The sequence below is a fragment of the Artibeus jamaicensis genome, unplaced genomic scaffold, assembly GCF_021234435.1.
Source record: "Artibeus jamaicensis isolate MK-2021 breed Jamaican fruit bat unplaced genomic scaffold, CSHL_Jam_final contig_465, whole genome shotgun sequence".
Classification (NCBI taxonomy): domain Eukaryota; kingdom Metazoa; phylum Chordata; class Mammalia; order Chiroptera; family Phyllostomidae; genus Artibeus; species Artibeus jamaicensis.
Window position 1 is genome coordinate 23,363,552 of NW_026521843.1, and position 13,589 is coordinate 23,377,140.

The 13,589-nt window shown below is 36.7% G+C and overlaps 1 protein-coding gene across 3 annotated transcripts in view; it reads right to left on the reverse strand.

Moving 5' to 3' along the window:
- Positions 1 to 2,562: 2,562 nt before the first annotated feature.
- MAP4K3 (mitogen-activated protein kinase kinase kinase kinase 3) overlaps positions 2,563 to 13,589 on the reverse strand; it is a 122,188-nt gene continuing 111,161 nt past the window's right edge. For all 3 annotated transcript variants that reach the window (XM_037136945.2, XM_037136870.2, XM_037136723.2), the window contains 6 exons: positions 11,591 to 11,762; positions 8,872 to 8,940; positions 8,699 to 8,791; positions 7,624 to 7,694; positions 4,613 to 4,668; positions 2,563 to 3,994 (listed from right to left, as the gene is read on the reverse strand). In XM_037136945.2, the coding sequence (XP_036992840.1) occupies positions 3,907 to 3,994; positions 4,613 to 4,668; positions 7,624 to 7,694; positions 8,699 to 8,791; positions 8,872 to 8,940; positions 11,591 to 11,762 (549 nt within the window). In that variant the 3' untranslated portion in view covers positions 2,563 to 3,906. The remainder of the gene's footprint in view (positions 3,995 to 4,612; positions 4,669 to 7,623; positions 7,695 to 8,698; positions 8,792 to 8,871; positions 8,941 to 11,590; positions 11,763 to 13,589) is intronic.

The window sequence follows — 13,589 nt, forward strand, 5'->3', positions numbered from 1 at the left end:
CCTAAGCTCTGCTGCACTTAACGCAGCATTTTTGCACGTCTTAGTCTAGTGTACAGGACCTGTTCTGATTTCCCCTGCACTTGATATACTCCTTTCGTTTATTAACGGCCTGGTTTGTATTTAACTTTCTCTATAGAGGTTTTCCTTTTCCCCAAACAGAATCAGGTACAACCTTTTGCACCTATTTATCCAAACATGTCATTTGAATACTGGGAATGATATACTGGGAATGATAGGTTTTCCATCTTTTCTGCACTGTAAATGATTATTAGTAAATGTTGGTTAAATAATTACCTCACAAAAGTAAAAAAAAAAGTCTTTGTAATGAGTTTTACCTAGACCTATACATTTTTTTTTTTTTTAAAGAAAAGACATTTTTGACAGAGGGGAAGAAAGGGAAACATCAATGTTTGGTTGCCTCTAACACACCCTCTTTTGGGGACCTGGCCCGCAATCCAGGCATGTGCCCTGACTGGGAACTCACCTGGCAATTCTTTGGTTTGCAGGCTGGTGCTCAATCCACTGAGCTACACTAGGCAGGGCCGGACTCAATAAACTGTAAAGCTAATCTTATGCAAATCCTTTTATTTTCTTAACAAAATGCTTTGAACGAGAAAATGCTTTTTAGGAAAGCAAAAAAAAAAAAAAAAGAATTAAGGTAAGAATTTCTCTTGTTGCAGACAGTGAAAATCAGAATTTAAAGTCCAATTCCCTCTTGGAGAAAATAAATTTCAGGATAAAAAAGTGCTAGGGTGTACTTCAGAGGGGAGTGCATATACTGCATGTATTCTGAGCAATACATAGTACAAAAGTTAAGTGCCTAGGTTCAAACCTTCACTCTACCACTCACCAGCTATATTCTCAGGCAAGTTATTTAAACTTTCTGTGCTTCAGTTTCCTCATCTGTAAAATGGCATTAACAATATCTTCTTCTCTGGGCTCTTCTGGGGCTTCGGTGGGAGAATCCGTGTAAAGAATGTAGACTAAGTACCAGGCACACAGATACATGGACTGGTACTGATACATATTGTTACTACGCTCCCTTAAATACTCTTAGTGTATATACCCATTATTTTGTTCAGCACACACTTTCATCTTTTTTCTAGTAATAGAAAAACTGGTATCTGTCCTTTCTTTCTTGGTCTCTACTGAGATCATCAACATACCTGCAAGCTGAATGATGCCAACAGGCCCAGAAACAACTGATCTCATTCTTCTCAACACCAAGGTCTAAGAAAGTAGCTATCAAAATATTGAACTTTAATGAAGATAAAATTGATTGTTTCAAACATCTGAGTGACTGACTTCCTTTCCAGTGAATAAAAATCCTTAGTCAAAAGTTATTAGGTAGAGGCTGCAAACATGCATTTTTACCCATCGTTAAGAATTGTTTTTCGGAGGCATGCGATCCTTGGATCACACTCAGAAACGCTATTTTAAATTTAGTGTTGACAGTGGTTCTCACACAGGGCTGTACATCAGAATTACTTTTACAACTTTATAAAAATACGGGTTCTTGTGCCTCATCCCCAAAGACTGATTGTAGGGTTCTGTATCTTTTTAAAGCCCACAGGTAACATACAGCCAGTTGTGTACTTTATTTCCTGGAAATATTTGTAAGGGCTTGAACAGTTAAATGTCACGGTTAAATTTTGTTGAGATGTGACCCTTTCTATAATTTACAGGACTTAGAAACTTGGAAAAACAATTGCCCAGTAAAAGGATCAACAACCTTGTCAATAAATGGCAAGAACAGAACCTTGATTTCTTGAAAATCCATTGAGTCTGTTTTTCAGCAAACTGGAGATGTTATCCTGGAAAAATATGCTTTCAAAGCAGACATTAATGCTAAGATTGGTCATAAGGAATTTGGGAAAAGTAACAAATGTACACAACTGCTGATCATTAACATCTATATGATTTAGAAGTTACATTTCTAGATGAGAAAACTGTTCTAGAGTCAAGTAAATTATCCAAGGTCACAACAGGTAGTGGCGTTAGCAAGAGTAGAAATGGTGCTTCCTGACCTCCAAACCAGTTCCTCCCACCCGTCTGCCCCTTTCCTCATCTGCAGAACAGTAGTCCCCAACACTCTCCTTTCCTAATCCAGGAGCCAGCAGACTTTTTCTGTAACAGGTCAGATGATAAATATTTTAGGGTCTGTGGGTCAGTTTTTTTTTTTTTGGGGGGGGGACCACTCAGCTTTTCCATTGTAGTGCCAAAACAGCCACAGACAACATGTAAATGTATACCTAGTATGTTCTAATAAAAGCTTTATTTACAAAAACAGGTGGCGAGTACGATTGGGCTGGGAATATCATTTAACAACACCTATTCTAACTAAAAGACTATGAAAGTTTAATTGATTTTCCTAATCAGGAAGCTTAAGATTCTACAAATAAACTTTTTTCTCTTATGTCAAAATATTACTTATGAAATTTAGATTAAAAGATAATTTGAGGAACCAGAATGAATACTGAAGGATTTAATGCAGAATATAATTATAATTTTTTCTCAATGTATTTTAGTTTTGCTATATATAGATTAGGCCAGGTAACAAGCTACTATACAACAGCATGTTAAAAAACATGTTTATTTTACACTATGTACAATCAGGAACATATTTAAAAATATTATCAATGAAAACAAATGAAGACCATAAATCACAATTTAGCTTGTTCTTAGTGTATATACTCACATTAAAACATAAAGACCATATACCGAAAAAGAGCCAAAAGTGTGCACTTTGCTAAAACTTGGTATGTACAGATTCCATTGGAAAAAAGCAATCAAAAATGACTTTAACCAGAACTGAGTTCCTGTGATGTATAGTAACCATTATATTGTTTATATGAGGTAGTAACTAAATTATTTTGGCCATATGTTAATACTCTAAATAAAAAAATATGAAAATCATCATAAAATAAGGCCAACAAAACTAAGAATTCCACTAGAAATCTGAACCATTTCACTCTATGGAATGTTACAGTTCTTCAATGTGATTATATGAAATGTTTAGTGTGGACTGTAATGATGCTAATTCACTCGTTGTGCACGTTGTCATTCAGACACAACTGCAGTGTCACACCATGGTACCGCTATTCTGTGACTTGACATTTTTCCAAAGGTATTGTTTTTAAGCACAGACAAGCAATCTTATAGGATTCTGCTTAAATATAAAAAGACCAGTTACTACAACAGGTGGTTATCTGTTTGTTTCACATAGAAAACAATCCAAATACATTTAAAAAGATGCCGTGGAGCCAAATGCATGTTGACAGTGTCACCGCTCACTTTTGTGACTTAATACATCACATATCAATATTTTGTGCAAATATAAACCAGTGTACTTGCATTAAAATTAAAAACAAGATTATAAAATGATTACAGCCTCCTTTATAATTTTAAAAGTTACAAGATTTGTATCCATATTACTAAATTACATATAATAAAAATACAATAGTGTTCAATGTCCTGTTTCATTGCCAGCATCCCATTTTGTAATAGTCACACCCAAAAGTATACTAAAGAATTCTTAAAATATTAACCCCCATTTGCATTTCATCAACATTTACAACATTTACAGATAAGACACTTACTTGTACATCCCGTAAAAGTACATTATCTACATAAATTCTTAGTGTATGTCTTCAGCAATATGAAGTTTCACAGAAAAATACTGCCTATATGTACAAAGATTACATAACTTCAAATGAATTAAGCACTTGTGTGGTTCAATATGCTAAATATGTCCATACCACTTAAAACAAAAATTTCCCCATCTCGCCTCATGCCACAATAAATTACAGGTAAGTGAAGGCAGGTGACTGCAGCTTCGGGCATCCATTCGCGTGGCAGCGGTAGTGTTCGTTCACTCTATAGTTAACTGTCAAAGTGCACCATTCCTCAGTAACTGTTTTCATGACCCGCCAGGATGTATAAATTGCTATGTGCTGTGGGGTTATCAGTTGGCCTACTTTCCAAAACCACGACCCTAAAAGTAATAAACAAACAAACAAACAGGTAACAAAATAAAGTTATTCTTGAAAACTAATGTTTGCTTCCATTTTCCACTGCTTCTTCCTTATATGCCTCTATAAATGCTGCTTATTTGATTTGTGGACAGAACTCACTTGTGAATCACTGAGATTAAAGAGCCAGGTTTAGCTTGGGAAAGTTAGTTTTGCTATCATCCACTTCCCACCTGTCTTAGGATAACTTGGAGGAACTTACTATTTTACTAAAATTTATAAAAACAATTTGTAGTTCAAAAGTCAGAAAGTAAATCAGAATAGAATCCCGAAATCCTATCTAGCACTGAAATAAAAAGTTTCTGCTTGTTGCCAAATGGTATTTCTTCTTTCTCATGCTGAAAACTGTCTGGATAGTGTGTTTAATACAAAACTATTGACAGATTCATACATTCCTGTTTCTTGGAAGATCAGGAACATTCTCAAAGGCTTTAAAACCTTGTGAATTCTAACTGTGTGAAAAATATAATGCTGAATATATTACTGTAGAAATTTCAATATTCTTGAAGAAGAAACTAGTTTCACATTGGATTTATAAAACACTGTTTAGTACTGTGTATTTAATACAAACCCCTTCATACCTGTCAGATCCAAGCAGTCTGAAAATTCTTGTGCTATCTGAAATTTCTTGCGTTACCTGTTCAATTAAAATATAAATTTAATTTCTGAAAAAGACAAAATTTTATATGGGCATTTAATTTATAGTGCTATGGAAAAGACATAATTCCTATAATGGAGATATACACCTGCACGACTGTGAATTTGTTACCTCAATATATTGGTGTATCAATTTGTTAGTTTAGAAAAAATGTGACTAACTTTCAATTAATCATAAAATATGAGAGTAAGAAAATCATTTACTTATTAAATTATAAAAGTCAAGGGAATAATTTAAAAGCAAAGCACTCCGTCTGTTTTATTTATCGGAAACCTTTTTTCAGTTATGTTAATAGCAAGCCACTTGGATCTGGTCCTTTTCCTTGAAAGGCTACATACAGCAAGCTGTGACAATGCACAAGGTATGTAGTTTGTTGCAAACAGTTTGCCTTCTGCAGAACGGGACTGAGAACATCTGCTCCGCAGCAGTATCTTGCGATGTTCTTACTAAGCACTGTGGGTATAATGCCTAGCTACGTCAGTGCTCCACAGATGATGCTTTCCCACCGCTTCCCCAGTCTCCTGAAATAACATTTCTCATGGAATACAGCCTCACTGTCACCAGCTGGGAAGTTAAGAATAAGTCTAAAGGAGAAAGAGAAATTCACTATTTACTGGTTACTGAATGAAAACAATTTCAAATTCTCCCCCAAATTTGGTAGGCTGAAGAAACAATTTGATTTTGAAATTAAATTTATTCCATCAGTACCGCTACAATTAGTTTTTGTGGAAACACCAGTGATTCTTAACCTTCTTTGTATCCCAGCACACCTGCAGGATATGGAATATAACACAGTTACTTCCGCAATAGTGCTGATCATGCCCATCTCAAGGTACGCGGGGGTCTGCCTACTGGGGACTGTATTCAATAACGGCTGCCGGTGTAATCTGAAAAAAGCCCACTGGGTGATTTTGGGGGACAAGCTCTTTTCTTCTTTTTAAAACCACTCTCTGTATCCCGCCCTCTGAAGCCTTTCTTTCTCTTCCCAGTGTTTATTAGCTGTTGACTCTTCTTACCTCCCTGCTCCATTCCCTGAGGTAATTTGTAAGTATCTTCCTGAGAAGTGACCTTGTGGGAATTACTTCTAGATGTACATTAGCAGCAACCTTTCTTGACTACTTACATAGGCCGGGCAGTGTGCCAAGTACAGTATATGCTTCATTTAATCTTATTTTTTAAATAAAAAGTTCAACCACAATTGACATTTGCTATTATTTTATATTAATTTCAGGTGTACACCTTCCATTTAATCTTAACAAACCTATGAAGTCAGTACTATTTTGTTATCCTCAATTCACGAATGAAAAAATACAGGCACTTTAACTAATGGGAAGTTAAGTGATATATGCCAAGACCACATAGTTACCAACGTGGCAAGTTGAGACGTGAGCCCAGGTGTCATGACTCCGGGACCCAGGCTCACAATCACCAGGCTAGATTGTTTACTTTGTTAGAAGATGTGCTCCGAGCGTAATGAATGGCAATGCAGGTCATAAATGGGCTATTTCCTTGTTTGAGGCTTGGGGGTACTGGAAGAATTTCTGATGATGTTACCTGCCTACAACATTCCAGGGGCTAAGTATGACATCTTGTTCATGTTTATAACCCCAGCAGTTTCTGCTGTAAATGGTGAACTAAATCGAATGTGTCTCATGACTTGGAGTTCAGTTAAGGTAGGAAGGACTCAGACTATACAGCTAAAGGTTAATAAAAGGTAATAAGGTTAAAATAAGGGGCGCTCTGGCTTGTGTGGCTCCCTGGACTGAGTGCTGGCCTATGATCCGGAAGGTCACTGGTTCGATTCCTGGTCAGAGCACATGCTTGGGTTGCTGGCCAGGTCCCCAGCTGGGGGTGTATGAGAGGTAACCGATGTTTCTCTCACACATGGATCTTTCTTTCCGTTTCTCCTTCTTTTCCCCTCACTCTAAAAATAAATAAAATATTCAAAAATAAAAAGGGGAAAGAAGCAAAGAATCTTATAAGTGAATAAGATTCTTATGGTCAAGTGAATAAGGGTACCAGAAATTGGAGGCAAGGAGGCTTCAACAGAGATGTAGAAACCTTTGCTTTAGCAACGGTCATTATTTCTGAAATATTAAAAAACTGAAGGACAGCCCTGGCTGGTGTGGCTCAGTGGATTGAGCGTGGGCCTGCGAACCAGACAATTGCGGTTCGATTCCCAGTCAGGGCACATGCAAGGGTTGCAGGCAGGTTCCCTGCAGGCCAGTTCCCAGCAGGGGATGCACAAGAGGCAACCATACATTGATGTTTCTCTCCTTCTCTCCTTCATTTCCCCTCTAAGGATAAATAAATAAAATCTTAAAAAAAAAAACAATAAACAAAAAACTGAAGGACAAAGTAGAAAGGTGCCTCCAGGAGAGAGCCAGCATCAGCACTCCTGTTCCAGGTGATGACGGGAAAGCTGAGAGGAAATCAGAGTCGGCTCAGTTTTAGCCATATTAGGAAGTTCTTGTTGTGAACATAGGATGATTATCTGGAAGCGCGTTAAGGCAGGCACTAAAATTGCCTGTGAATGGGAAAAGAGAGGTGGCTATGGAGTAAGTGCTATTCATTTTATTACTAGACTAATGCTGTAAATAATAATAAAGTTAGCAAATCAAGTATTCCTTGTACTACCGTATTTTTGGGCCATAAGATGCACCTAGGTTTTAGAGGATGAAAACAGGAAAATAAAATCTGAAGCAAAAAATGTGGTAAAATACTTAATAGCATAAATAACATAATATTTCACCAATGCAAATATAAACAGAACTCAACAGCAGCATTAACAACCATTACTCCTCTCAAGTTGGGGAGGCAGGGGGCACCTTATAGTCCAAAAAATATGGTCATTAGAAATTTCCTAAAGTTAAATAAAACTGTTTGATAATGTTTCATGACCATTTAATGGGTGCAATTTTAAAGATGACTTACCTCATTAGATCTAAAACTTCTACCTTGCATTCCATGTTTCCAGAAAGCCAGCACACTGTCCTGTAGGCAAACTAGCAGGCAAGAACAGCTCAGTTACTGCCAATAGTACAAAAATTCAACTGATAAGCATCATTTCATCCCTCTCTCTGTCTTATATAGCAATATTTCAACTAATAACCAACGTCAGCCACTCCATACTTACATGGCATCTTTACCTTTGAAATAAACAAAGTATTATAGAGAACTTATTCATTCATCTTTTTGGCAAAAATTTCACTGAAAACATTTGTTATAGAAATTTGATTAAAAAATATTTACCCTGTTTTGAATCCTGGCCATGTGCTTTTAAGTATGGATTACTTATTTTAACATCTTGAGCAGATATCCCCCAAAACTGATTTCTTATTACCACCAGCGTGTGCTTGCTGGCAGAGAGGTTCTAGTTGGAGGAGTAAAAACAGCACCAGGAAGAGACAAGTGAAGTACCTGTACTTGGCCCTACCATCTGCCAACACACCTACAAGCAAATACCATGTTTAGTTAAGCACTGTCATTCGTTTTCCCGAGCACTAGCTCCTGTATGACCATTTTACCTTGGTTCTCCTGAACGTAATCACTTTAGAGTACTAATTTTGTAAGAAATTCCCTTTCAGGAAACACCTGTCAAACAAAATGTAGGAATGGTAGGATGGTAATTCCATATACTACTTTAAATTCTCTGATCATCAGACAAAAGCCAAAAATACAAGAGTACTCTAAGCACTAAATTTTAAAGTGCTTGGAGGAAAGCTGCAGGAATTTAGAGGAAATGGAACTTCATAACTATGTTATAGAAAGTATTTTTTAAAGTAAAAAATCTGTAAAGATAACATTATTTAGATTATATCACAGTTATTAAATTATTTTAGAGAATGTGTAAAAGTGAAGACTGATATTGACCTCATATCCATTTTATCCTATATTTAAAAAAATGAATCTTTAGTAATATATTTTTATAATTTTGGAAAATTATCAGATAAATTATTTTAAGTGGCTAATAATGCAATCAAACAAGAAATATAAAACTTTGACTTGCCTATTGATTCGATCTGGAAATCAAAAGTGAGTTCTGATGATAATTTTCTGCTAGATTTTAATCTTCCATGGAGATTTACTATTTTTATACAACCTAGAGAGAGAAAAAAGTCACTCAGAAACTATGATATGAGAAATCTTATTAAAGTAAGATGTATGTAAATAAAAACTTACAGTCCAAGCAGACAAGAATGGTGTCTCTCTCCAGTTGGGTGACATGAGTTACACTCGTCTGTGGTGTATCTGAACACAAACAAACTCAATGAACTTACAGAAAAGGGTAATTATTAGAACATAGGACATTACAAAAAAAAAAAAGAATTCTGAACAGCACTGAATTTGAAATGAATTTATATTTTTAGCTACACATATGTAGTGGCTGAGCCAGGCTGTTTGTGCTCAAACTCTGATGCAAGAGCTAAAATCTGTGTGAGTGCTCAGTGGAGTATTAACTATAGTCATTACTTTTGGTAATGTAATTATTTTTATTCATATGTAAAATTAAGAGTCTAATCTATATTATTGTTATAACTAATTTTTGATTTTAAGCTCAGGAGGCCAAGCTATCATTCTATGGCAGTGCCTAGCACATGCAGTAAGTATTTACTGAATGAATCAGTGAACTGAACAAATTACCCTGAGTACAAATGCATTTGAAAAAACTAAAATATTAAAAACCTTAAGTATTTTTAAAATAATAAAGTACTATGAAAATGCAAAGAGACATGTATTTTTATTTTTATAATGATTTAGTAAAGTCATACAAACTAAAAATGTTCCAATGATCTGATTTTCCATCAAGTGAAAAGCAGGACACCCCAAGCTTTGTATGAACATCAGAACTGAAACTGCTGTACTACAGGCCGTTCTTTTTGGTCTTGGATTTCTTGGAGAGCGGGTCTGATCTAAAATCTACCTTGTTTTTCTTCTGCTTCCAACAGAATTTAGAATCCTCGGACACCGAAGGGCTGCTGTACTTCAACTTTCACATGTACGAAGACCCAGTACTGCGGAGGCTAACCAGGGTTGAAAGCATATGGAATAGGCCTCCTGCAAATCAGGCCAACCGCATCTGCAGCTTACACATTTGGTGAAAATTAGGAATCTGAACTTGTCTATCCAGCAGCCCTCCTCAGTTTAAGAAGCCAGGCTAGCCTTACTAGATAGAAAACCCAGAAAAATGAGGTTTTATCAATTGCTTATAACAATTAGTTTTCAAATACTGGAACCACCAGAGAGATTCCAATCTCTTAAAAAATCTTTAAAAAATATTGGTCAATAATATAATATTAATCGACCAACTCCCCCTCCCTGTGGAATAGGAAGAAAGAGGTTAGAGAGGGAGGATGGGTGTTTAAGGGAGAACACAGTACACAGGTCTGGGAGGAGCCGAGGCCGCCATGTTCAGGACAGCAGTGTGTCTGAAAGGGAAGCTCTCCCACAATCCTGGCTTCAGAAAGCCATCTAATGGTCTCCAGGCTTTTGAATGTGAGTGATCATTTTTCTTCAGTGCCAAAAACCCCAGTCTCTTAATTTTTTTTTATGAACACTCTTCCAGGCTTCCATCAAACTCCTAAACTAATCGATGCTTTGGTATATTAGTTCCTGAATGTTTCCCCAATAGCCAAAGACTCTGACAGAGGGCCTTTGTCAGACCTTTAAAAATTGCCGTCTAAAATGGCCATTGTCTATTTTCAGTAAAACATGGTACTATGTCATTATTAAAGGGGGGGGATAAAAGCAAAAGAAGCTTCCTAACAATCACAGTACAGTCCTTGTAAAATACAGATAAGAGGACCTTTAGGGTCATTTTTTTTTTAAGTGTAAGTTTAATCAGATTTGTTTACTATAAAACTCAAGTTTTGCCATGGTGTACTGACTGCAACAACACAATTGAAGGATTCAAACTATAAGCAAATTTTTTCAAAAAGCTCATCAACTAGAAATATTTTCTAAGATACTAGCTACGAAGAAAGGATCTACTATACAACTGGGCAATGTAAATCAATTTTTAAGGAAATTATGTTAAAGCATTATTTTCAAGACCTGTAAAATACTTCACAAGTGGTGCCTTACTGATAATTTGTATCCTAATTACAAATCATTAGAATAATTAATTAAAGTTCTGGATAGCACCGGTGTATCCACTATAAGTGTAGAATAAAAAAACTATATTTAATAAAATTTTCCTTTTATTTAAGTCAGCTTTTCTACTAGTCTGAGGTTTGTGCATGTGTGGTTCTCAAACTGTAGTCCTTATATTAACATCATTGGCATCACTTGGGAACTTATAAAAACGAAAATTCTCAGGCTCTACTCCAGAGCTATTGAATGAAAATCTCTGGGCGTGGAGTCCAGCAAGAGGTGTGTTTTTCTAAACTCTCACTGGAAGGTGTGTTTACTGATTTTAGAAAGGTAGTGGGGGGAGGGGAGGCGGGAGGGAGAGACAGAGAAACATTGATGTGAGAAACACTGATCAGTTGCCTCCTGCACAAGCCCCGACAGGGGATTGAACCTGCAGCCTAGGTATGTGCCCTGACCTGGGATCGAACCCACAACCTTTTGGAGTATAGGACAGTGCTTCAACCAACTGAACCACCCCACCAGGGCCTGACAATGTGTTTCAACAAGCCCCCCGTTTATTCTGATGCATCTTCAAGATTAAGAACCATCTAAAAGTGTCAAACAAATGACTGTCTTAAAGCAAGTTATCTTCCTTTTTCTAGTTTAATAAGTCATTGAAGATTGGATTTTTATGCGTTACTGAAAAAGATTATATATATAATCTTTATATATACATACACACATTTATTTTGCCTAATAAGAGATAAATTACATTTCTTATAAGACCAGTATGTGGACCAGCCCGAACAATTCAGTACCAATCACCCACCTGACTCTGTAAACCAGGAAGAGGTAGAGTTTGGATTGACTGTTTCGAACCGCACCACCTGGTTGAAGTCCCGGCCTCTGCTGACTCCGACACAAACTAGCGGGTACTCCTGCTCGGGGACGACCAGCATTTCAAACATTCTAAGTGGACACGGTATAGGAAAATCTATGTGCTAGATAAAGAAACAAAAATATGTTAAACAAGAAAAACAAAAGCCAAATAATCTCACAATAACAGTACTAAAATTTTTTAATTTATGAAACATGTAACATTCTCTGCCATAAATATTGCTTCTTGTCCCAGAAACTTGGGGTATGCAGAAAAATCCAAATTATTAAGTCTCTTCATAAAGATTTTAGTTTTGGCACTGTAAATATTTTAAGTTAAAAATTACTTAATTTTAGAATAGTAGGGCTGGAAGGGCTTACAAATCACTTGTCCAACCCCCTTTTTCAGAGTTAACAACTGAGACCCAGAACTGAGCGACCAGCTCAGGGGCCGCCAGCCCTCTGTGGCAGAGTCTCGCCTCCCGGTCCGGGCTGTTTCCGTACGCTCCTCTGCCCCCTCGCCAACTGAATGACACAGGCAGGAGAAGTGAAATGCCAGTCAGCAAGAGACTCCTCTTACAAGTGTGGACAGGAAAAGGCAGAAATAAGAGAAACTGAGCCTCATGTTTCAAGTGATTATATATTTATCAAATTACCTTAGTCACAATGCAGCCATTCTAATTTTACACAACTTTAAAATTATTTTTATGTTGCTATATAGAGACTAAATAGGTTCATATTTTTAAAGTCTGGAAAACAGTAACTCCATTAGCAAGCAGGGAACAAAACTATGAGAGACTATACATACCCACCAGAATCACTAAATGTAAAACAGCAGTAATGAGCGTTACTCAGAGGAGCAAACGAATGCTCAGATGGTGGGAGTGTAAACTGGAATTGACCACCTTGATCAGTTATATTACTTATTAGTGTTCTGTATGCCTTAAGCCCCTGCAGTAACACTCCTAGTTACATGTTCCAGAGAACGCAAGTACACACATGCATAGGAGACACACAAAAATGCCACAGCAGTACTACTAGGAATACCACACAGCTGAAAGTAACCCAAATGTCTGTCAGTAGCAGAATGGATAAAATTATGGTATACTCACACAATGAAGAATTATAGAGCAATGAAAATGGACAAATTATAGCTATATGCAACAACTACACAACTATCATGGTGCACAAAAGCCAGGCACAAATAAATACATATTTTATGATTCCACTTATATACTGTTATATACTGTTTAGAAAATCAGGTAAAATTAATTCTAATATTTAGGGGTACATGCTTATATAATAAAAATAAAAAATAGGGAAGCCAACTCACAGGGGTGCCACAGGGAGTTCCAAGGTGCACTAGCAATGTTCTTGACAATAAAAAACTTTTTTGAAAGATACTGGTCTTACACATATTTTATTAAGTCCACACTTAATGTATTTTATATTTTTGTTGTTCTTAAAAGTGGGCTGTCTTTTCATTGTATTTCCAAAAGGGCTATTGCTAGTATTTAACAAAGCAACTGAATCCGACTTATTTTTTAATCTGGCAACTCATAAATGCTAAAGAATAAATTCTAGAGAAATAAACAGGTAAAAAGGGACTCCCGCAACTGCCGGCCCTGAAGTGTTAGAAGACATAATGTGGTCCTTGCAGGGGGGATTACAAAGCTCTACGCGCCCCCAGTGTCCCCACGCCCTCCCTGCCCTGTGACCACGGGAGGCCTCCACCCCGCACGGGGACAGATGCACCAGCCACACTCCCCAGACTCTCTCCAGGACCTTTCCCATCACCTGGGGATTTGCTTTAAATAAAATCTGTCACATTTTTATTAAGGTAAAACATTTTAAGTAATTTGCTTTGAAATGTGGTAAGAGCAGTAAAGCAGAAAGAAAACAATGCTTCTGCTTCATTTTTTTGTCAGCAAATAAGAAAACCAACAGATTTT